Below are 22,172 nucleotides of genomic sequence, written 5' to 3' on the forward strand. Positions count from 1 at the left end.
ATTTTTTTAAATAATAGAATTTTTAAAAGAATTTAATTTAAATTTTTCGAAATAATTGAATTTCTCAAAACTATTTTTTCCGATTCTCTGAATATATTTGAATCCTTTTGAAAAACTTCATTAAAAAATAAAGAATAATTGAATTGGTGCGAAGAACTTTATAAAAAATTGTCAAATAATTGAATTCCAGGGAAATTTTTATTAAAATTTTGTTTAAATAATTGAATTCTTTTGGGAAATTTTATTAAAATACTAGATATTAAAAATAATTGAAATGAGGAAAATTTTTGAAAATAATTGAAATTTTGCCAAGAACTTTATTAAATTTTTTGAAAATAATAGAATTTCGGTGAAGAATTTTATTATTTATAAAGATAGTTGAAATTTTGACGAGAATTTTTAAAAATTTCTAAACATAATTAAATTTATCCGAAGAATTTTATCACTTTTGAAAATAATTGAATTTCTGTAATCAGTTGTTCTTAAAATTTCCATTTAAATTCATTAAAAATTGATATTTTCTAAAATTTCAAATTGAAACTTTTAAAGTTCATTTATTTATGAAAATTGAAAGTGCAACTCTTTTGAAATCCAATTAATTTTTAAATTTTTAAGTAAAATTATTCATTAAATAATTTATAAGTATAATATTGTCAGAAATAGAAAAAATTGAAGAGTTTGTATTTGAATTCGAAGCAATTTCATAGTTTATGAAGCAAACAAAAAAGACACCAAAATTCAGAATTTTCTTGTAAATTCTAAAAATTAAATTTTTTCTAGTACTTTTAATAAAATTCCCTGACTTTTCCCTGATTTTCCTGACCAATTCTAATTTCCCTGTCTTTTCCCTGAATTCCCTGATTTTTCTGAACTGTGTCAACCCTGTTAAATAAATGAAAAGAGAAGAAAATATTACCATATCTTGACGATTATCGCTCCTCGATACATTCAGAGTGGCACTGTTGTAACTAACGCATATTTTCAATCGTTCCATCGAATTATCCCAATAATCCTGTGGCAATCGAAGAAATCCAATTAACCTCGCAATCATTTCTCCCCCGAGGGCCGATTCAGTTTTTGCCCCTTGCATCGATGGCACATTAAAATCAACCGTCGTTGCATTAACAATTGTCACCGAATCGGGTTGAGTAAAATTCACCGGCGGCTTATACGTCAAAAATGTCAAACCCGGTCTTTTATCCATTTCACGGCACTCCTCGACTTTTGCTATTTCCGTGCCTTTCGGTCCCCACCAACCAGGTATTTGTGAGAGTGTATCATCGCGAAGACCGCAAACACCATAATTATCGTCCTTATGATGACAGCGTGCATTCTGCACACACCACGTGCAAGTGCCAAGATTCAATTTATTCGAAACTGAACTTTTACCACGTGCATTTGTTCCCCATCCACCTCCCGGTTGTCCATGAATTAAACACGAATGACAATCGCCTAACGCTGGACAAACACCTGGACATCTTGTCGTTTGTAAATTTGTCGTACAGTTACTGCCCACTGTTCTTCCGTAACAAATCTGTTAAATAAAATTTTCATATTTCTTATTCAATTTTTTTATGACAAAAAAAAATATCTTTTCTTCCAAAAATAAAAACTAAAGAAAAAGAAGAAGAAGATTATTTACCTCATCAGCGGAACACCATCCACATTCGGGATTTGCTGCACACTCGACAAAACTCTTGTGACGCGAGCAAATTTGTTCGGGTTCAATAAATTCATAATCGCCGGGTGCAACCATTGGCGGTAGGGTGTAAGCAAGAAGATCTGCATTCACATTTCCGTGATAACCACCAACGAGTAATAAAGTATTTCCATTTCTAACATCTGCGGCGTGTGCGAAAACTCCTTGTTGTTTCGGATATCGAGAATCTGTAAACATTTCTATTGTTTTAAAAGAAACAAAATTTTTTATTTTCAAATATAAATTTTAAAATAATTTCATAAACTGAAAATTTTAAAAATTCACTTATTAAGAACAAAATTAATTATTATTTTTTATATTTTCAAAAATTTTAATATAATTCTTCGCAAGAATTCAATTTTTTTTATAGAAATAATAACAATCTTTGGAAGAATTCAATTATTTTTATAAATAGTAAAATTTTTTGCAAAAATTCAATTATTTTCTTAAATTTTAATAAATTCTTCGAAACAATTCAACTATTTTTATAAATATTAAAATTCTTTACAGGAATTAAATTATTTTTAATCTAATTTAAATAAAATTACACGAAAGAATTTAATTATTTCCAAAAATTTCCATAAAATTCAATTTCAACAAGAATTTAAAATTCTTTAAAAATAATTCAATTATTCTCAAAATATTTTTAAAAAATTCAATATGAAAATTCATTTACTTTCAATGCAATTTTTAAATATATTTGTCAAAAAAATTGAAAGAATTCAATTATTTTCAAAAAATAATAAAATTCTTCTGATGAATACAATTATTTTAAATGTGATTAATTTTAATAAAATTTCTTTACCGAAATTCAATTATTTTCGAAAAAACTTTAATCCAATTTCTCGAAAGAATTTAATTATTTTCAAATATTTCTATAAAATTCTTCAAAACAATTCAATTTTTCCTAAAATTTTAATAAATTCTTCGATCATTTCAATTATTTTTATAACATATAGTAAAATTCTTTGCAGAAATTCAATTCTTTTCAAAACAATTTTAATAGAATTCCTCAAGAAAATTTAATTATTTCCAAATACTTACATAAAATTAATTTATTTCCTAAAATTTTAATAAATTTTTCGGAACAATTCAATTATTTTTATAAATAGTAAAATTCTTCGCAAGAATTCAATTATTTTTATAAATAATAAAATTCTTCTCAGTAATTCAATTATTTTCAATAAAATTTTAATAAAATTCTTCTTCTTAAAATTCAATTGCTCTCAAAATTTTAAATTAAAATTATTAAAGAAACTCCATTATTTAAAAAAAAATTTAAAGAAATTCTTCAATAGAATTTAATTAGGACTTTTGAAAATTTTAATAAAATTCATCGCGAGCATTCAATTATTTTCAGAAATAAAAAAATTCTTTGAAGGAATTCAATAATTCGCTTGAAATTTTTTGGTAAGATTCTTTTCAAGAATTCAATGATTTTCAATACATTAATATGAAAATTGAAAATATTTAAAAAGAAATTTTTTTAAAAAAATTAGGAAACAAAAAAGCAATCAACTATTTTTTGTAGAAAATTCTCAATTTTCATAAGGAAATAATTTGCATCAATTCTATTTCTTAATATCAATTGTTTTCATAAAATTTAAAGTTTTTAAAAAATAATGGAAAAAAATGTTTATAAATTATATTTGTCAATTAGAAAATTTAATTGAAAATGAAACTGAAAATTTTTGAATTTTTAGAAAATAAAGGAATAAATTTTATTGAAAAAAATTGTTCTGTTATTATTATTATTATTTTTCCATAGGAATTAAGATTTTCAAAAATTTCAAATTCAAACCTTTTTGAAATTAATCAACTTTAAAATCGAGTGTTAAAATCATTATTTTATATTATAAGAATATTGTTACTGTAACTTCTTAAAAATTATTTTCATATTCTATTATTATCTAAAATTTAAAGTAAAATTAATTTTCAAATCAATTTTTATTAGAAAATTTTACAAGAATTCAATTACTTAAATAAAAAGTAAATTATTTATTGAATAATTGAATGTTTCTTAAAATTTAATTCTTATAAAGAATTTAATCAACAAATTTTTAAATAATTGAATTCTTTTGACGAATTTTAATAAAATGTTTTAGAATAGTTACATTTTTCAAGGAATTCGATTAAAATTGTATTAAAAATAATTGAAATTCTGCGATGATTTTTATTATTTCTGAAAATAATTGAATTATTGAGAAGAAACTTGTAGAAAATTTGTAAATATTTGAATTCCATTGAAATTTTTACTATTTATGAAAATAATGAAATGTTCGCTTACAATTTTATTAAAATTGTTTTTAAATAATTGAATTTTGAGGAAGAATTTTTTTATTTATAAAGATAATAATTGTGATTTTGTCGAGATTTTTTTTGTTATCTTTGAACATAATTGAATTTTGTGATAAGAATTTTATTACTTTTGAAAATAATTGAATTTTCTCAATCATTTGTAACTACTTCAAATTTCAATTTTTTAGTGTTTTTAACTAAAATTCTTCTATAAATCCATTATTTTCAATAATTAATTAAATATATATTAAAAAATTCACTTAATTCTAGAAGATTTTGAGTTATTAAAATTTTTCAAAAATCTAAGTTTATTAAAATTTTTAATTAAATTCATTCAACATTGAAATTTTATAAAATTTCAAAATGAAACCGTTTGAAGTTGATTTATTCATAAAAATTGTAAATGCAGCTCTTTTAAAATTGAATTAACTTTGAGATATTTAAGTAAAATTATTCTTTAAATAATTTATTTATTTTATGACAGTTGTTCAAGATTTAAGTTATTTAAAAAGAAATTTTTGTCAGAAATTAAGAAAATTGAAGGTTTTGTATTAAAATTCGTGGTAATTTTCTAGTTTATGAGTCGAACAAAAAAGACACAAAAATTCAGAATTTTCCTATGAATTCTAAAATTTAATGTTTTTCAGTAAATAAAAATTCCTGACTTTTTCCTGAATTCCCTATGTTAGAATATATGATTATTATAGTTATAATAATATTAAAACTATATATTCCAATTCACATATTTTATTTTTATAAAAAAATTGAATTAAAAATTTCTACGTTCTATTATTTTTAAAATTGATAATTTTATGTTAAAAAGTGAGTGAATTGTTGTAGTAAAAAATTGTTGCTAGTTATTATTAATGATTTAATTCTCACTTGGTTCGTCCGAACCCAGGACGTCGTGGCTGACCCAGGCATGACAACCCAAATGATAAAGATACATCTGATTGTCGTAGCAAATTTCTTCCTTATTATGTCGGTGCGAATAGCCTCCAAAAACGACCAAATAATTACCTAATACGAAACAATAATCCATATAATAAAAATACAATAATAAATACATAAGGAAATGTTTGTAAATTTTTTTTTTGTAGTGAACAATATAAGAAATGAAACTTCTCTTACCAATAATGTTACAGGTGTGAAATGCTCGTTCCCTAGGAACGTAAGTATCACGTAAATGTGCACGAGGATAATGTATTTCGGACCAAACTTTTCTATCAAGCTGAAATGCGAACATTCTGTCGGATAATTTACTAAAGCGAGCAACACTGGCAACAACACCTCCATAAACTAATAAGGAATTCGTTCCATGATGATAAACTGTGCAGTGAGCAACGACACGTACGTCCAATTCCTTTCCACCTCGTGGTCTCACTTCCTGCCATTTTTCCGTACTCCCGGTCTTGTCAGCTTTAATAAAAACAAAAAAAATAGACTATTATTATCAATTTTCTCATTATTTGAAAAGGGACTTTTCGCGATGAATTTACAAAGTGTTTGAGAATTTCTTCCTTTTTGTTTCCTTAGGAGGAATGTTTGTATTTTAAATACAAAGGTACATTTAAAAAAAAAATGTCCAACTTACATAAATTCAGTTTAATCGTATAGAGACTCGAGGAAAACTCTCCATCAACTGTACTTCCTCCAAAGAGATAAATATAATCCTTCGTTAGCGTGAGACTGTGCCTCGTTAATCTTGGTGGATAAAATGGCGAATTCTTTGCTCGTAATGTCCAAAGATTTTTCTTAACATCATAGTGCCATAATTCATTCGATAGGGAACCATCTTCGACTTTGCCACCGTATATGACGAAACCATCTAAATATTTATGACAAAATAAATGTAAATAAAATGCATAAAATGTAAATAATAAATAAAATATGTAAATAGAGCAGACTTCGCACTCAATAATTAGTTTTTAAAAAATAGCAAAAAGTGTCTTTAAGACTGAAAAAAGTAGTTATCAAAAAAATAAATTTGACGACTAAAAAACTCGTTTTAGTCTATTAAAAAAAAGACAAAAATTCGATTCCAATTTCTCTTATTTCCATAAAAAATATTCACTGTTTTTCTTATCCTGGTAATAACTTCAATTCTAAATTTTTATCAAATTCAATTATTTTCCAAATTTTTAGTTAGAATTCTTTAAAAATTCGATTATTTTCAAAAAATAATTTTTGAAAGTAAAAAAATAAATTTTTTTTTTAATATAAAATTTATTTCAATTAAATTTAACAATATTTCCAATTAATTCGAAATTTAAAAAAATATTTTTAATTTTGACGAAAATTTTATTATTATCAAAAAAATTAATTAAAATTTTTCAAAAGGTTACTTTTTTTCATAAATTCTAAATTAAATTATTTATACTTGAATAACTTGTGTTCAAGAAATATATTTTTCCACAGGAACTAAATATGTAAATAATTTTAATTTGAAAAAAAAAAAATTTATCTATTTCTAAAAATTCATATTAAACTGCATTTTTAATATTCAATTATAAATATTATAATCTAAGATTGTAACTGAAATTCATTTTCAAATCAATTTTTAATAAAAAGTTTCACAATACATAATTAACTTATTTAAGTAGAAAAATAAATAATTGATAGAATAATTGATTATTTCTTAAAATTGAATAAAAATTTTATCAAAATTTTTGAAAATAATTTATTTTTTTCAAGGAATTTTAATGAAACTTTTGAAAATAATTAAATTTTTCGAGGAATTCATGTAAAATTGTATTAAAAATAATTCAATTCTTGGAATGAGTTTTATTTTATTTTTTTAATATTATATAAATAATAAATCATTTGAAGAACATTTAAAAGAATAATTCAATTATTTTGAATAATTTATTAATTTAACTAAAATTATACTAAAAATAATTGCATTCTCGCGAAAATTTTTGTTTGTTTATTAAAATAATTGAAGTCCTATAAAGAATTTTATCATCCTTTTTAAAAATAATTAAATTCCAAAACATTTTATTCACATTTTTAAGAAATAATTTAATTCCTGAGAAGAATTCTATTGACTAATTTCTTTAAATCTTTTGAAAATAATATAGTTTTTTTAAAAATAATTTTTACTTGAGTTTGTTAATTATTGTAATTAAAAATTTTAATATTGAATTTTATGAAATTTTTTTGGTAATAATTGAATTCTTTTAAAGAATTTTATTATTGAATAATTGAATTCTTGCTAAGAATTGTATTAAAATTTTTGAAAATAATTGAATTTTCGAATAATTTGATGAAAATTTGAAAGAATAATTTAATTAAAATTGTATTAAAAATAATTAGATTCTAGAGAAAATGTTTGTTTGTTTATTAAACTGTTAAAGTAATTGAATTCCTATAAAGAATGTTATAATTTTTAAAAATAATTAAATTTCAATTAACATTTTCTTAAAATTTTTGTAAATAATTGAATTGTTATGAAGAATTTCTTTGAATTTTTTTTAAATAATCGCTTTTGTTAAAAATTGTAATTATAATAATTTTATTAAAATATTTTTAAAAATTTGAATTGTTTTAAAGAATTTTATCGGATTTTTCGAAATTAATTGAATTTGTTTGACTAAATTCTTTAAATCTATTGAAAATAAATTAATTTCTTTTTAAATTTTAATTGAAAATTTAGTTTTCTTTATTGTCAATTTTGAAATTAATTAAATTTTTTCAAAACATTTCTCTACATTTTTTAAGATAATCGTGTTTTTGTTAATAATTAGAATGAAAACAGTTTACTCAAATTTTTAAGAAATAATTGAATTCCTGAGAAGAATTTTATTGACTGATTTCTTTAAATCTTTTGTAAATAATAGTTTTTTTAAAATAATTTTACTTGAGTTTGTTAAAACTATTGTAATTAAAGATTTTAATATTGAATTTTATTAAAATTTATTGGAAATAATTGAATTCTTTTAAAGAATTTTATTATTGAATAATTGAATTATTGCGAATGATTTTATTCAAATTTTTGGAAATAATTGAATTTTCAAATAATTTTATGAAAATTTGAAAGAATAATTAAATTATTTCAACTATTAGCAGATTTAAATTCAAGAAAATTAAAAACAAAAGAAAAAAATAGCTTTTAGTGTCACACATTTAAAAAAAAGTTTCCAAATAGTAGGTAATCGTAAAAAAAAGTAGTAAATAGTAGGTTTTAGTAAATGAGTGCGAAGCGTGATAAATTACAAATAATATAAAATTAAAAATTCAGACCTTGATATTTGCATGCCGCATGACCGTATCTTGCACCTGGCTTTGGGATTTCTTGAAAATTCTCCTCCATTTGCTCCTTGAGGAAATTCGATTCTGTCGTTGATTGGGATTTAAATATTTTTTGAGAAAAAATATTCTTTTCCACTGAATCATCAATTACTTTGTCCTTCCACGTTTCATTAGTTGATCGTTTGAAACGTGAAGCACTATCGAATGGTTTTTCATATCTGTAATTATGTTTAATAAATTAAATTTCCCCTTTATGCGTTATTTTAATTATTCGTTTTTTAAGTTTCATGAACAGACCTTCGTGTTGAATATTGAAAGTACTGAGATCTAATTCTTCGGGAATGCTTCCTTTGCGAGGAAATAATCTTTCCTCTATGATCTCGTTTTCTATGACTTTTTATTGCAGTCCTTATGGTGCTATTCGCTTTAATGTTATTTAAGACTTTCCAAATTATTGACGTTTTCGTGAGACCATATTGTTCCCCAACACCTAATTCACTGGCAAGTAACATTGGATCTAAATATTCGGCCGATGACGTTCCTTCTGTAAAAATATGTTCTCTTTAATATAGAATAGAATAGAATTTTCTTTCATTATTTAAAATTGTATTTTTAAAAAGAAAAAGATAAAAGAAACAAGTTTTATTTACCCAATATGGAGCCAGATTCATCTTCCCATTTGCTAATATTAAAACGATAAACTTCCAAATTACTGAGTATAAAATTGAGATTATAACCTCCGAATACATATAAAGAATCAGTTTCATTAACATAAACTGATGAATGAGCTGCTCTTGGTGTCATTCCACCTTCTGAATGCGAAAGCCAATGCCATCGATTTCCTTCTGGATGAGTTTTATGCAGGGAACAAGATTGTCCTGAGTAATTGTCAAAACATTGACATCGTTTAATATCACATCGGCCACCTTGACCGCAATTATTCGGACACAATATTTTTGAGCAGTCTCGACCACCCCAATCGTTTTCACAAAAACATGTATTATTAATACACTTTCCATGATCAGTACAATTATTTGGACAATCAGTCACTGAAAATTCAGCATGAAATCCATCCAAAACGTAATTTGTATCACTGTACAATAAAATTAACATCTGTGAACATAAAAAGAAAAATATTACTTACAGAAGACACTAAATTACAAAAACAGTTAAAGAAAAATAAGAAAAAAAGATTAAGCAATTAAATTATTTTTATATAAATAATAACATTCTTTGGAAGAATTCAATTATTTTCATAAATAGTAAAATTTTTTGCAAAAATTCAATTATTTTTGACAAAATTTTAATAAAATTTCACGAAAAATTCAATTATTTTTGACAAAATTTTAATAAAATTTCACGAAAAATTCAATTATTTTCTAAAATTTTTATAAAATTTCACGAATGAATTCAATTATTTTTATAAATATAGTAAAATTCATTGTGCAGGAATTAAATTATTTTCAAAACAATTTTAATTGAATTTCTCGAAAGAATTCAAATATTTTTAAATATTTCCATAAAATTCAATTATTTCCTTAAATTTTAATAAATTCATCGCAAGAATTCAATTATTTTTATAAATATAGTAAAATTCATTGTGCAGGAATTAAATTATTTTTAATCAAATATAAATAAAATTACACGAAAGAATTTAATTATTTTCAAAAATTTCCATAAAATGCAATTTCAACAAGAATTTAAAATTCTTTAAAAATAATTCAATTATTCTCAAAATATTTTTTAAACATTCTATATAAAAATTAAATTACTTTAAATGCAATTTTTAAATATATTCGTCTAAAAAATTGTTAATTATTTTCAAAAAATAATAAAATTCTTCGGATGAATACAATTATTTTGAATATGCTTAATTTTAATAAAATTCTTTACAGAAATTCAATTATTCACAAAACAACTTTAATTGAATTTCTGGAAAGAATTTAATTATTTTCAAATATTTCTATAAAATTCTTCAAAACAATTCAATTTTTTCTAAAATAAGTAGTAAAATTCTTTGCAGAAATCTAATTCTTTTTCAAAACAATTTTAATAGAATTCCTCAAAAGAATTTAATAATTATTATCAAATATATTTATATAAAATTAATTTATTTCCTAAAATTTTAATAAATTCTTCGGAACAATTAAATTATTTTCATAAATAGTAAAATTCTTGGCAAGATTTTTATTAAAATTCTTTAAATAGTTTAATTGTTTTTAAGAATTTATTTCAATATTCTTGAAAATAATAGAGTCTTTTTTTAATAATTTTTACTAAAAATTTTTTAAAAAATTGATTTTTATGAATAATTCAATTATTTTTATATAAATAATAAAATTTTTATCAGAATTTCACTTATTTTCAATTCCATTTTTAAATGATTTCTCGGAAAATTCGAATTATATCAATAAATATGTAGTAAATTTTCCCAGGAATTCAATTATTTTAAATACAAGTTTTATAAAAATCTTCTCAAAAATTCACTTATTTTTAAAAATTTTACAAAAAATCGATTATTTGCGGAAATAATAAATTTTTTTGGCAGGATTCCATTATTTTAAAAAGTTTTAATAAAATTATATTCAATTATTTTTAAAAGAAAATAAAACTTTTCACAGAAATTCAATTCTTTTTAAACATTTTAATAAAATTTTTCGCAGTAATTCAATTATTTTCATAAATTAAAATTTTTCATAGCAAATTAAAGCAAATTAAATCATTAAATTTCGTAAACCTAATGAAATTTGTTTAAGTAATTTTAATTGAAAATTTTGAAAATAATTTAAATTTACAAAGAATTTTATTAAAAACTTTGAAGAACAATTAAATTGTTTAGAAAAATTTTATTACAATTTTTAAAAATAATTAAACCTATTAGAAAAATTTTATTGAAATTATATTGAAAATAATTGAATTTCTCTAAAGAATTTTATTATTTACAAAAATATTTGAATTCTTGACAAGAATTTTACAATTTATAAAAATAATTGAATTCTTGACAAGAAATTTAGCAGAATTGTTGAAAATAATTGAATTTTTATTAAAACTCTTGAAAATAATGTTTTAAATAATATTTTTAAAAATAATTGAATTCTTTTGATAAAATGTAATTAAAATTTTATTCAAAATAATTTAATTCTTAGCAAAATGTTTATCAAAATTTTTTGAAATAATGAACATTTTTAAAATAATTTTTACTGAAAATTTGGAAAATAATTGAATTTTATGAAGAATTTCTTTCAAGTTTTTAAAATAATCGTGTTTATTATTAATTCTAATTAACAATTTTCCTATTAAATTATATTAAAATTATTCATAGAAAATTAAATTCTTTTAAACAATTTTATCATAGTTTTTGTAAACAATTTACATTTTTTTTTTTTTTTTTTTGAAGAATTTAATTAAATTTTGTTAAAATATTGTAATTTTTAAAAATAATTTAAATTGAAATTTTCAAAAATAATTGAAATTTACAAAGAATTTTATTAAAAACTTTTGAGAACAGAAGGATTGTTTAGAAAAATTTTATCACAATTTTTAAATATATATAATTGAACCTGTTAGAGAAATTTTATTAAAATTGTCATAAATATAATTGGATTTTTTACTAGAAATTTTATTAAAATTGTATTAAAAATAATTGAATTTCTCAGAAGAATTTTATAATTTTTAAAAATAATTGAATTCTTTCGAAGGATTTTTTTTAGCATAATTGTTAAAAATAATTGAATTTTTATTAAAACTTTTAAAAATAATAATTGAATTTCTCCGAAACATTTCATTATTTATGCAAATAATTGAATTCCTTTGGAGGATTTTATTATTTATAAAAATAATTGAATTGTTCCGAGGAATTTTTTAATTTATAAAAATAATTTAATTGTTTCGAAGAATTTTATCTGAGTTTTTAAAATAATTGATTTTTTTGGAGTTTTATTAAAAATTTTGAAAATAATTGATTTTTTTGAAGGAATTTTATTAAAAATTTTGATTTTTTAAAAAGAATTTCATGAAAATTATTTAAAATAAATGAATTTATATTAAAATTCTAGAAAATATGAACATTTTTTAGTTTACAAAATAATAAGTAAAAATAATAATTATTAATCAACAAGAAGGAAAAGTATGAAAATTGAAAATAACTCACAAAACCCGATGTGGATGTAACTTGTTGTGGTTCGGTTTTACCACTAAAACTACCTAATAATGGAGACTTGAAGGAATCACCATCGTAAACAAACACATAATCATAACTGCATTCTGTACCCATAGTTCGAAAACTTAATGTTATAAATTGTCGACTTGAATTCGCTCTTATCAACCATTCGCAATGGGAATCTTGAGTGTAATTCGATCCCATGGGACCATCGCTTATTATGCCCCAGGAATCGGTGAATATTTTTCTTGTCTTGTCACAAGGAACTGGTCTCGATGATGCCTGAGATGCTAAATCGAAGCATCTCATCAGGCAACACCACATTATAATCCATACTGCTAGAATGTTTGCCAAATCCATTTTTCAGTACATTAAAAGTACTGACAAATTTTAATGAAATAAATCTCATTGTCTGTGTCTACTGTTTCTCCAAAAATAATGTTCACGACACTCTGAATTCTTGACACCTGTCAATTTTAATAAAAATAATTATCATAATTCATAAACAATATTCATTAGGTATATAAAAAGTATAATAATAATAATAATAAAAATTAAAAAACCAGTGTCATCTCTTACCAGAGAATTGCATTATGATTTTCAAAATTCTTGACCTCGACATGTAAAAGATTGCTTGGCCTTGTAATAAAGATCTGCAAGGCAAATTTTTCTCTTTACACTCAACATTTACAACAATTAACCATACTCTTGATCTAGTTAACTAAATGGAAAATCACTTCAAATAGTGAAAAATGAGAATATCTATAAAAACAAAGTAAGTTGTTAATTAATTTGAAAAATATCTATATTTACAACTATCAATAATTTTTCTAGTTTTGATTAAAATTTTCTTAGTTTTTAAAGCACAAAAACATTGATAAGATTTTTTTCTTGAAAACAATATAAGCTTAATTGAACTGTCATTTGTGTACCTTGTTTTTTTTTAAAAATCCTTCAACTGCCTTTCTTAAACATAATTACACTTCATTTAATAATTATATTTTTACTTTTTTTATATAAATAAAATACGCACATACGTAAGAATGAAATTTTTTACTTTTATGTAAAAGTTGTTTAAGGGTACGGTCACACCTTTACCTACTCTGTCAACAAAGCACACATACAAAGTAGCTTTTTTCTTTCTTTTTTTGTTTTGAGTTGACTTTAATCTCAAAATGCAAGCAGAACTTTTCCTTAAAAAAAATTCCAGTGAGAGGGAAAAAGATAAATATAGTCTATCTCTTCTTTATTCTAAAGCTGAGTACACACTTCCAATTATTTTTTGGGCAACTGGACAGAATTTTCACACGAACTATGTACGCACCTTTAGATTTTCGAGCTATCTCTCTTTCTCTCTCACTCTTGTTGAGAAAATTAAAATTTTCAAATATTTCCAATTCGAAAAGAGTAAAATTATTTTAAATAATAATTTACTAAAATAATAATTATTGTTATATTTAATAAATTTTACAAGACTTCGACCATAATCTAAACTTAAGTAATTTACCTACCCAACGCTGGTACAACTAAATTAAAGGTCTATACACAAAGTGCGAACTTGGAAATCAACCATTATAAACACGTGTGTTTCTGTTTACCTCGTTTAACCTCTCATTTTTTTAAAAAATGAGAAAAAGTTATTTGTTTCTAATATAATATTTAAGAAAAGGTTCAAAACAACTGGTTAAAAATGTGTGCGGCAAAATCTGGTTTCAAGAAGAAAAATGCGAAGAAGCAGAAGAAGCCAATACAAAAAACAAGGAAGCAAAAACGAAAGGAGAAACGCATGGAGAAGAAGCAAAGTCGACATGCTTTCAATCAAAATAAAGGCAAGAAAGAAAATAATTTTGATGAGAATAAAGAAAAGGATGAGAAATTAATCAAGAATGTTAAGTTTAAAGTAAAAGATTCAAATGATCGTGGAATTAAAACAGAGGGTAAAGTAAAGAAGAATGCTGTCGACAAATTGACGAGAAAACACGAATTGGAAAAAAAACAGGAAGAAAAGTTAAAAATGGAAATGTTAAAACATAAAAAGAAGCAAATGCTCGAATCTGCAATAGACGATGACAGAACAATAAAGCAGGCAGAGAAATTTTTAAAAATGAATAAACGGAAGAATAAGAATCTACCGAAATCATTTATATCGGATGGTGTCGATTGTATCCTTTTTTTATTCTATTTCTTTACTTAAAAAATATTTCACATTTCGTTTATATAAGTAGTAAGTTTTTTTTGTAGTAGTAAATTTTTGTAATTTACTGTTTTTGTTACTGTCACCTTGTGGTAGTTCACTCAGGGTTGCCACAGGTCAGGGAAGTCAGGGATTTTTATTAAAAGTACTTAAATAATTGAATTTTTTGAGAAATTTTACTACTTGTAAAAATAATTGAATTCTTGCGAAGGATTTTATTATGATTTTTGTAAATAATTAACTTTTTTTTTAAATTTAATTTATTAAAATTTTTTTTTTAATTAACCTTTTTGAAATTATTTTCAAAAAGGTTTGAATTTGAATGTTTTGAAGAATTTTAGTTCCTACAGAAAAATTATAATAATTTAATATTATTTATTTAGAAAAGAAGTTATTGATATTTTTGAATAATTTTACAATTAAAGAAATTTGTTTTTTGCAGTAGTAAATTTTGGTAATTCATAATTTTTTTCACTGTCATCTTTTAGTAATTTGTTTTTCGTACTATAACATTCTAGTAATTCACTGTTTTTCTTAAGAACATAATTAGATATTTTGGACATGTGCGATGAAGAGAAGAGAAAAATTGTCGCTGAAACTGAAAAGCAATTAATTGGCGTTGATCCCGAATTGGATTTTGAAGAGGACTTTTATGTCGCTGCTGGAGAAACTCTAAAGAAGAGAAAGAAGAAGAAAAATTCTGAAGATTCCGACTGCATGTCAGATGAGGATTTTTCTTCTGATGATAACGACTCTAATAAAAGGAAAAATAAGAAATTGAAGGAAAAAAATAAATTAGTCGGTGATGATATTAATTCTGATGATTTCGATGAAGAGGATGATACACTGAATACAAGTGACGAGAAAAACGAGATGAATATTGACACCAGTGACGAGGAAAACGAAGAGGAAATGAACAGTGATGAGGAAGACGAAATGGAAATGAACACCAGTGACGAGGAAGATGAAGTGGAAATGAACAGTGATGAGGAAGACGAAATGGAAATGAACAGTGATGAAGAAGACGAAATGGAAATTAACAGTGATGAGGAAGACGAAATGGAAACGAACACCAGTTTTATGTCAGGTGATGATGATAATGATAGTGATAATGATTCTACGAAAGAGGAAAATTCGAAAAATTGGGAAGACATTTATGGAAGAACAAGAGATAAAGATGGTAACGTTCTTTCCAATCGCTATGTACCACCGGCAGTTCGTGCCAAAAATCTCGAGCAAGATTCTCAAAATAATGAGAAATTAATTCAATTAAAAAGGCAATTAAAAGGTCCTTTAAACAGATTGACTGATCGAAACATGCACACAATATCCTCACAGGTATTTCATCAGTATTATTGATTTTACAATCTATTTCAGTTCTGTTTATTATTTTATTAGAATTCAATTAAATTAATTAATTAATTTAGAATAGCAATTTCAAAAAAATTTCGAAAAATCAATTGTTTAACCAAATTTTTATACAATTCTTCACAATAATTCAATTACTTTCACTAATCATAACAATTTCATGGAAATTCAATTTTTTAAAAAATTTTTTTTATAAAATTCTAAACAAGAATTCAATTATTTTCATAAATATTAAAGTTATTCTAAGGAATTCAATTATTCTTGAAAATTTTTATAAAATACTTAGCAACTATTCAATTATTTTCATAAATAATAAAATTCTTAGCAGGATTTCAATTATTTTTAATACTATTTTACAGGAATTGCTCAAAAAATGTCGTTATTTTTAAAAATTTAATTTCAATTCCTCGAAAAAATCAATTATTTAAAAAATTATTTTTTAAAATTCTTTGGAACAATTCAATTATTTACAAAAATAATTCTTCGAAAGAATTCAATTATTAAAGATAAATAACAAAATTATTCCCGAAAATTCAATTATTTTAAGGCATTTTAATAAAATTTTTATGAAGAATCAAGAATTCAATTATTTTCATAAATAACAATATTCATCACAAGTATTTAATTATTTTTGAAAATAATAAATTTCTTCTTGGTAATTCAACTATATAAAAAAATTTTAATAAAATCGTTCGCAAGAATTCAATTATTTTCAAAAATAATAAAATAATTTTCAATATCTACTATTTTCATAAAATTTCCTAACAGAATTCAATTATTTAACAAAATTTTTAGTAAAAGTCTTCGTAAGAATTCAGTTCTTTTCATGAATAATAAAAATTTCTCAGGAATTCAATTATTTAAATTAGAATTTGCATAAAAGTAGTCGAAAGAAATCAATTATTTAAAATTTTTTATAAAATTCTTTGCAAGAATTAAATTATTTTTATAAATATTTAAATTCAGTTTCGTAAAGTGTCTAAAACGCTTTTTTTTAGTCGTCAAGTTGAATTTTTCGATAGCTACTTTTTTACTACTTTTTTTTAGTTTGACGGCTACTTTTTGCTAGTTTTTTAAATTTAATTATCGAATGCGAAGTCTGGTATTTTCTTTTCTTTTCTTTACTTTATTAGTATTTCCCTTTCTTTTCTTTTAAATTTATTTAATTATTTATCATTTATATTTCTCTTTTAAAGATTGAAGAATTGTATCTACAAAACAGTCGCAACGATATGAACGAAATGTTGACGAAATTAATATTCGAAGCACTGGTACTACCAACAATGACACCGGATCGTTTAATTATTGAGCACATGATGTTAATTGCAGTTCTTCACGCAAATGTTGGTTCTGAAGTTGGTTCACAATTTTTACTGACACTCGTGAAACGAATTCACGAATCACTTGCTGACCCATCGCTGAAAGTTGAGAATAAACAATTGGACAATTCAATTCTAATGCTTTCGCATCTTTATAATTTTAAAGTGAGTAGTGTCTATTTTAATTATTTTCGTAAAATACGAGACCGTTTCAAAAAAATTAATAATAACAATTATATCAAAATAGGTCTGTGGATCGAAATTAATTTACGAAATTCTCGAAAAATTATCGGAGAAATTCACCGAGAAGGAAATTGATTTAATTCTGTTGGTTTTGAAAAGTGTTGGATTCCTTTTGAGAAAAGATGATCCAATTAGTTTGAAGGAATTGATTGTGGGATTACAGAAAAAAGCAACTGACACAAAATACGAAAAGTAGGTTAATAATTTTTTACTAGAAATAATTTTATTTGTTTTATATTTTCATTTTGATTTTAATGTTTGTATTTTTTTTCTCTATTCAGCTCGAGAGTGAAATTCATGTTAGATATTTTACTGGCTATTAAGAATAATAATATTAACAAAATTCCTCAATATGATCCTTCAGTCATGGAGCATATGAAGAAACTTATCAAGACTTTAATTCGTAAAGGAAACAGTGTTTCACAACTTAATATAACTTTGGATGATCTTCTTAATGGTGGGTACAATTTAATTTCTATTTTATGCTATTGAAAGAAATTCAACATTCAATTTATCATTTTGTGTACAAAATTAATTAATTTTGATAAAAACGTAACAATAAATAAAATATAACAATAAAATAATTCGAATATAACAATTTTTTGTTATATTAACAGCTGACGAAAGGGGAAAATGGTGGATAGTCGGTGCGGCATGGACGGGAAATGCGACAGCAACAAAATTGGAAAAACAGGAAAATAACAAGCCGGAATATAGTAAAAAATTGTTAGAATTAGCGCGGAAGCAACGAATGAATACGGACACAAGAAGAAATATCTTTTGTATTCTAATGTCGGCCGAAGATTATTTGGACGCTTTTGAAAAACTTCATCGACTCAGTTTAAGAGATGGACAGGAGAAGGAAATTATTCACGTTCTCATGAACTGCTGCCTGCAAGAAAATAATTTCAATCCTTACTATGCTGTACTCGCGCAAAAATTTTGCGATTACGATAGAAAATATCAGGTTTGTTATTGTTATACTTTTATTTAAAAAAAAAATAACTTTACTAAAACTTTTTATTATTAGCAGATTTATTACATATTAAATTACGTTTCTAGATGACAATTCAATACACCCTTTGGGACAAATTAAAAACCCTCGATACTTTTAACAATAAACAAATCAAGAATTTGGCACTATTTCTGACACATTTATTTTTACAACGCGGTTTGTCGATTTCAACAATGAAGGTAAGAATAAATTTAATTCTATAATTATAATTATATTTATATAATTATAATTATTATTATAAATATTTCAATTTATGTAGGGCTCGAACTAGGTCTGTAAATCCCGTAAAAGTCCGTAATTTTGCTTGGAGTTAGTAAAAGTCAATTTTTTTTTAAAGATCCGTAAAGTCCGTAATTTTATTGAATTTTATTTTATTTGGATAATTTTAGAGAAATTACAAATGATTGCAGAAATTCAATTATTTTCAAAAGTAATAAAATTCTTCGCAGAAATTCAACTATGTTCAAAAAAAAAAAAAATTCTCGTTAAAATTACAATTATCTTTAGAAATAATAAAATTCTTCACCGAAATTCAATTATTTTCAAAAATTTTCATAAAATTCTTGGCAAAATTTCAATTATTTTCAAAAATTTCCCTCAATTCAATGATTTTCAATATCTAGTATTTTAATAAAAATTTCCAAAAGAATTCAATTATTTAAACAAAATTTTAATAAAAATTTCACTGAAATTCAATTACTTACCAATTTTTTATAAATTTCTTCGCACCAATTTAATTATTTTTAATTTTTTAATGAAGTTACTCGAAAGAATTCAAATGTATTCAGAGTATTAAAAAAAATAGTTCTGAGAAATTCAATTATTTCGAAAAATTTAAATAAAATTCTTTTAAAAATTCTATTATTTAAAAAAGTGTTGACAAAATTCTTTACATGATTTAGTTAATAAAATTGCAATTTTAATAAAATTTTACTATACAATTCAATTATTTTCAATACAATTCTTCTTAAGAATTCAATTATTTTCACAAATAATGGGATTTCAATTGACAATTTATAAAAATTCAATTATTTAAAAAAAATTGAATAAAAAAATTTTTCTAGAGAATTAAATTATTTTAAAAAATTTTCATAAAATTCTTCATAAATTATTTTCGTAATTCTTCGAAGCAATTCAATTATTTAAGAAATTTTAATAAAATTCTTCCCAAGAATTCAATTCTTTTCAAGAATAAAATTTTTCACTGGAATTCAATTACTTAAAAAAATTTAATAAAATTTTACGTGAGATTTTAATTATTTTTAATTTTTTAATATAATTTTTATTTAATAAAATTTAAATAGAATTTTTCATAAAACGTAATTATTCTTAAAAGTTTTATTAAAATTCACCAAAAAAATTCAATTATTTCAAAATTTGTTTGATTAAATTCTTTATGAGAATTCAATTTTAAGAACATTAAAATATTAAAGAAAATAATTTTTTTTGTGTTTAAGTAATTTAATTGTATTAAAATAATTGAAATTCTGCGATGAGTTTTATTATTTATGAAAATAATTGAATTCCTAAGAAGAATTTTATAACTTTTGAACATAATTAAATTTCTGCGATGGATTTTATTACTCTTGAAAACAATAATTGAATTTCTGCAATAATTTGTAACTTCTCTAAAATTAATTTTTTTTAGTGTTTTTTTCTAAAAATTTTCTATAAATCCAATATTTTTAATCATTTTTGTAAAAGTTTTTGAAGAATTTTCATATTTACTTGTTTTTAACAAAAATTCATTTTTAAATAAATTTTTATTTTTGTAAATTCTACTAGAATAAATTAATTTTAATCGAATTTTTCGGAAAATGTATAATTATTCTTAAAAATTTTATTAAAAATCGTCGAAAGAATTCAATTATTTAAAAATTTGTTTATAAAATTCAATTTTAAGAAACAGTCAATTTTTGAATAAATGATTTATTTTTGTATTTAAATAATTGAATTCTAGTAGAATTTTCTAATAAAAATGGTTTTAAACATTAATTTCAGTCAAAATTTTAGATAATAATTGAACATTAAAAGCTATAATTATGAATTTTTAGAAATAATTGAATTTTGAAAATAACTTTTTTGAAAAAGTTTAATTGAATTTTTTGTATATTATTTGAAGTTTTTATTTTCTAATGTATATTTAATTGAAGAATTTACGAATAATTGAAATTTCTCAAAATTGAATATTGTAATCAAATGGATTTGAAAATTGTCAAAGAACTTTTTCGAAAATTAATTGATTTTAAGAATAGTTTTAGTTAAAAATTTTAAATAAAATAATAATTGAATTGAAATGATGAAAATAAGTTTGAAGAAGTACAATATTCTTATAGTATAAAATAATGATTTTATCAATTTGACATTTTTAATTATTACAAAACATTAAGAAATCAGTCACTCAGAGTCGAAGAAATTTAATTTAATAAAAATTTAATTTATAGTTTTAAGTAAAATGTTCTCTTATTTGATTCGGACTGGTTATATTTTTGTCAGTATTTGGTCCGTAATTTTTTATTTTTAGTCCGTAAAATCAGTATTTTTAAATACTTTCACTGGTTCGAGCCCTGATTTATGGAAAGTCTTAATAATAAACCGAATAAATTTCAGGTCATACAACTTGATGAACTTGATAAACCAAAAATGAAACTTCTCCGACAAATTGTACTTGGGATTTTCATGCATGAAAATTTGGAAAACTGTTTAGCAGTATTCGAACGAATAACTCGATCAGATAAGTTGAATTCCTTTAGGGAGGCACTGAGACTATTTATAAATCAGTTTGTCGTGAAGAATGTCGATGAAGGTTTAGTAGAAAACGACAAGACATCGCTTATTAAAAAACGAAGTGAACTTATTGATAGAATATTGATAACTCGACATTCAAGAACCGTTTTTTAATTTACCTGAGAGTAAATTTTTATTAAACGAAATTAAGGGGATGATACATCGATATTTTTAACTACATCAAGAAAATAATTTAAATATTTCACAAAATTATTTTTAAAGTAATTTTTTCTAAGGAATCATAAAAAGGAAAATAGGTCAGAAAATATTTTGATTCTTTTTGAATTTTTGTTTTTCTTAATTAAAAATTGGTGGATTTTGAAATCCATGGGTAATTTTGGAGAAAATATGTTTTTGAATCCATAAAAAAATTGCCTAATGGAAGAATTCAATTTTTTTCTTAATTGGTTATAAAATATTTTAAAAGAATTCAATTATTTTCTAAAATTTTTATAAATAAATAAACTAAAACTCTTTAGGAGAAAAGAGATTTTTTTTTAATACAATTTAAAATTGTATTAAAAATAATTGAATTCTATGATGAAAATTGTTTCTAAATTTTTGAATGTAATTTATTTATTTTTGTATATTTAAATAATTGAATAAAATTCGTTGCAAGAATTCAATTATTTTTGTAAAAAATAATAAAATCCTTCACAGTATTTCAATTATTTTTAATACAATTTTAAATAAATTACTTGGAAAATGTAATTATTATAACAAAAATTTTATTTAAAGCCTTGAAAAAAAATCAATTCTTTTCAAAAAATTGTTCTAAAATTCTAATTATTGAATTTTAAGAAATAATTAATTACTTTATTAATTATTAATTTTTATAA

General features: G+C 22.4%; 2 protein-coding genes across 3 annotated transcripts in view; one reads left to right on the forward strand and one right to left on the reverse strand.

The window, feature by feature from the left end:
• The window catches only part of LOC122508046 (multiple epidermal growth factor-like domains protein 8), a 36,833-nt gene extending 23,259 nt beyond the window's left edge, over positions 1-13,574 (reverse strand). Inside the window, exons 1-11 of one of the 2 annotated variants that reach the window (XM_043621120.1) lie at positions 13,340-13,574; positions 12,987-13,060; positions 12,399-12,874; positions 8,899-9,361; positions 8,546-8,792; positions 8,240-8,466; positions 5,592-5,825; positions 5,129-5,416; positions 4,880-5,017; positions 1,643-1,887; positions 917-1,534 (exon numbers count right to left, since the gene is read on the reverse strand). In XM_043621120.1, the coding sequence (XP_043477055.1) occupies positions 917-1,534; positions 1,643-1,887; positions 4,880-5,017; positions 5,129-5,416; positions 5,592-5,825; positions 8,240-8,466; positions 8,546-8,792; positions 8,899-9,361; positions 12,399-12,767 (2,829 nt within the window). In that variant the 5' untranslated portion in view covers positions 12,768-12,874; positions 12,987-13,060; positions 13,340-13,574. Of the gene's footprint in view, positions 1-916; positions 1,535-1,642; positions 1,888-4,879; positions 5,018-5,128; positions 5,417-5,591; positions 5,826-8,239; positions 8,467-8,545; positions 8,793-8,898; positions 9,362-12,398; positions 12,875-12,986; positions 13,170-13,339 lie in introns of both variants that reach the window. The other variant, XM_043621118.1, reaches the window with a different exon arrangement.
• Positions 13,575-13,969: 395 nt separating this feature from the next.
• On the forward strand, positions 13,970-21,637 carry LOC122508047 (nucleolar MIF4G domain-containing protein 1 homolog). Its single transcript, XM_043621121.1, has 8 exons — positions 13,970-14,569; positions 15,152-15,939; positions 17,166-17,453; positions 17,536-17,723; positions 17,813-17,988; positions 18,149-18,498; positions 18,594-18,725; positions 21,157-21,637. Exons 1-8 carry the CDS (start codon positions 14,098-14,100, stop codon positions 21,445-21,447), a joined length of 2,685 nt encoding a protein of 894 aa, XP_043477056.1. The 5' UTR covers positions 13,970-14,097; the 3' UTR covers positions 21,448-21,637.
• The last annotated feature ends 535 nt before the right edge of the window (positions 21,638-22,172 follow it).

The sequence above is a fragment of the Leptopilina heterotoma genome, unplaced genomic scaffold, assembly GCF_015476425.1.
Source record: "Leptopilina heterotoma isolate Lh14 unplaced genomic scaffold, ASM1547642v1 Lhet_52, whole genome shotgun sequence".
In the NCBI taxonomy this organism is placed as follows: domain Eukaryota; kingdom Metazoa; phylum Arthropoda; class Insecta; order Hymenoptera; family Figitidae; genus Leptopilina; species Leptopilina heterotoma.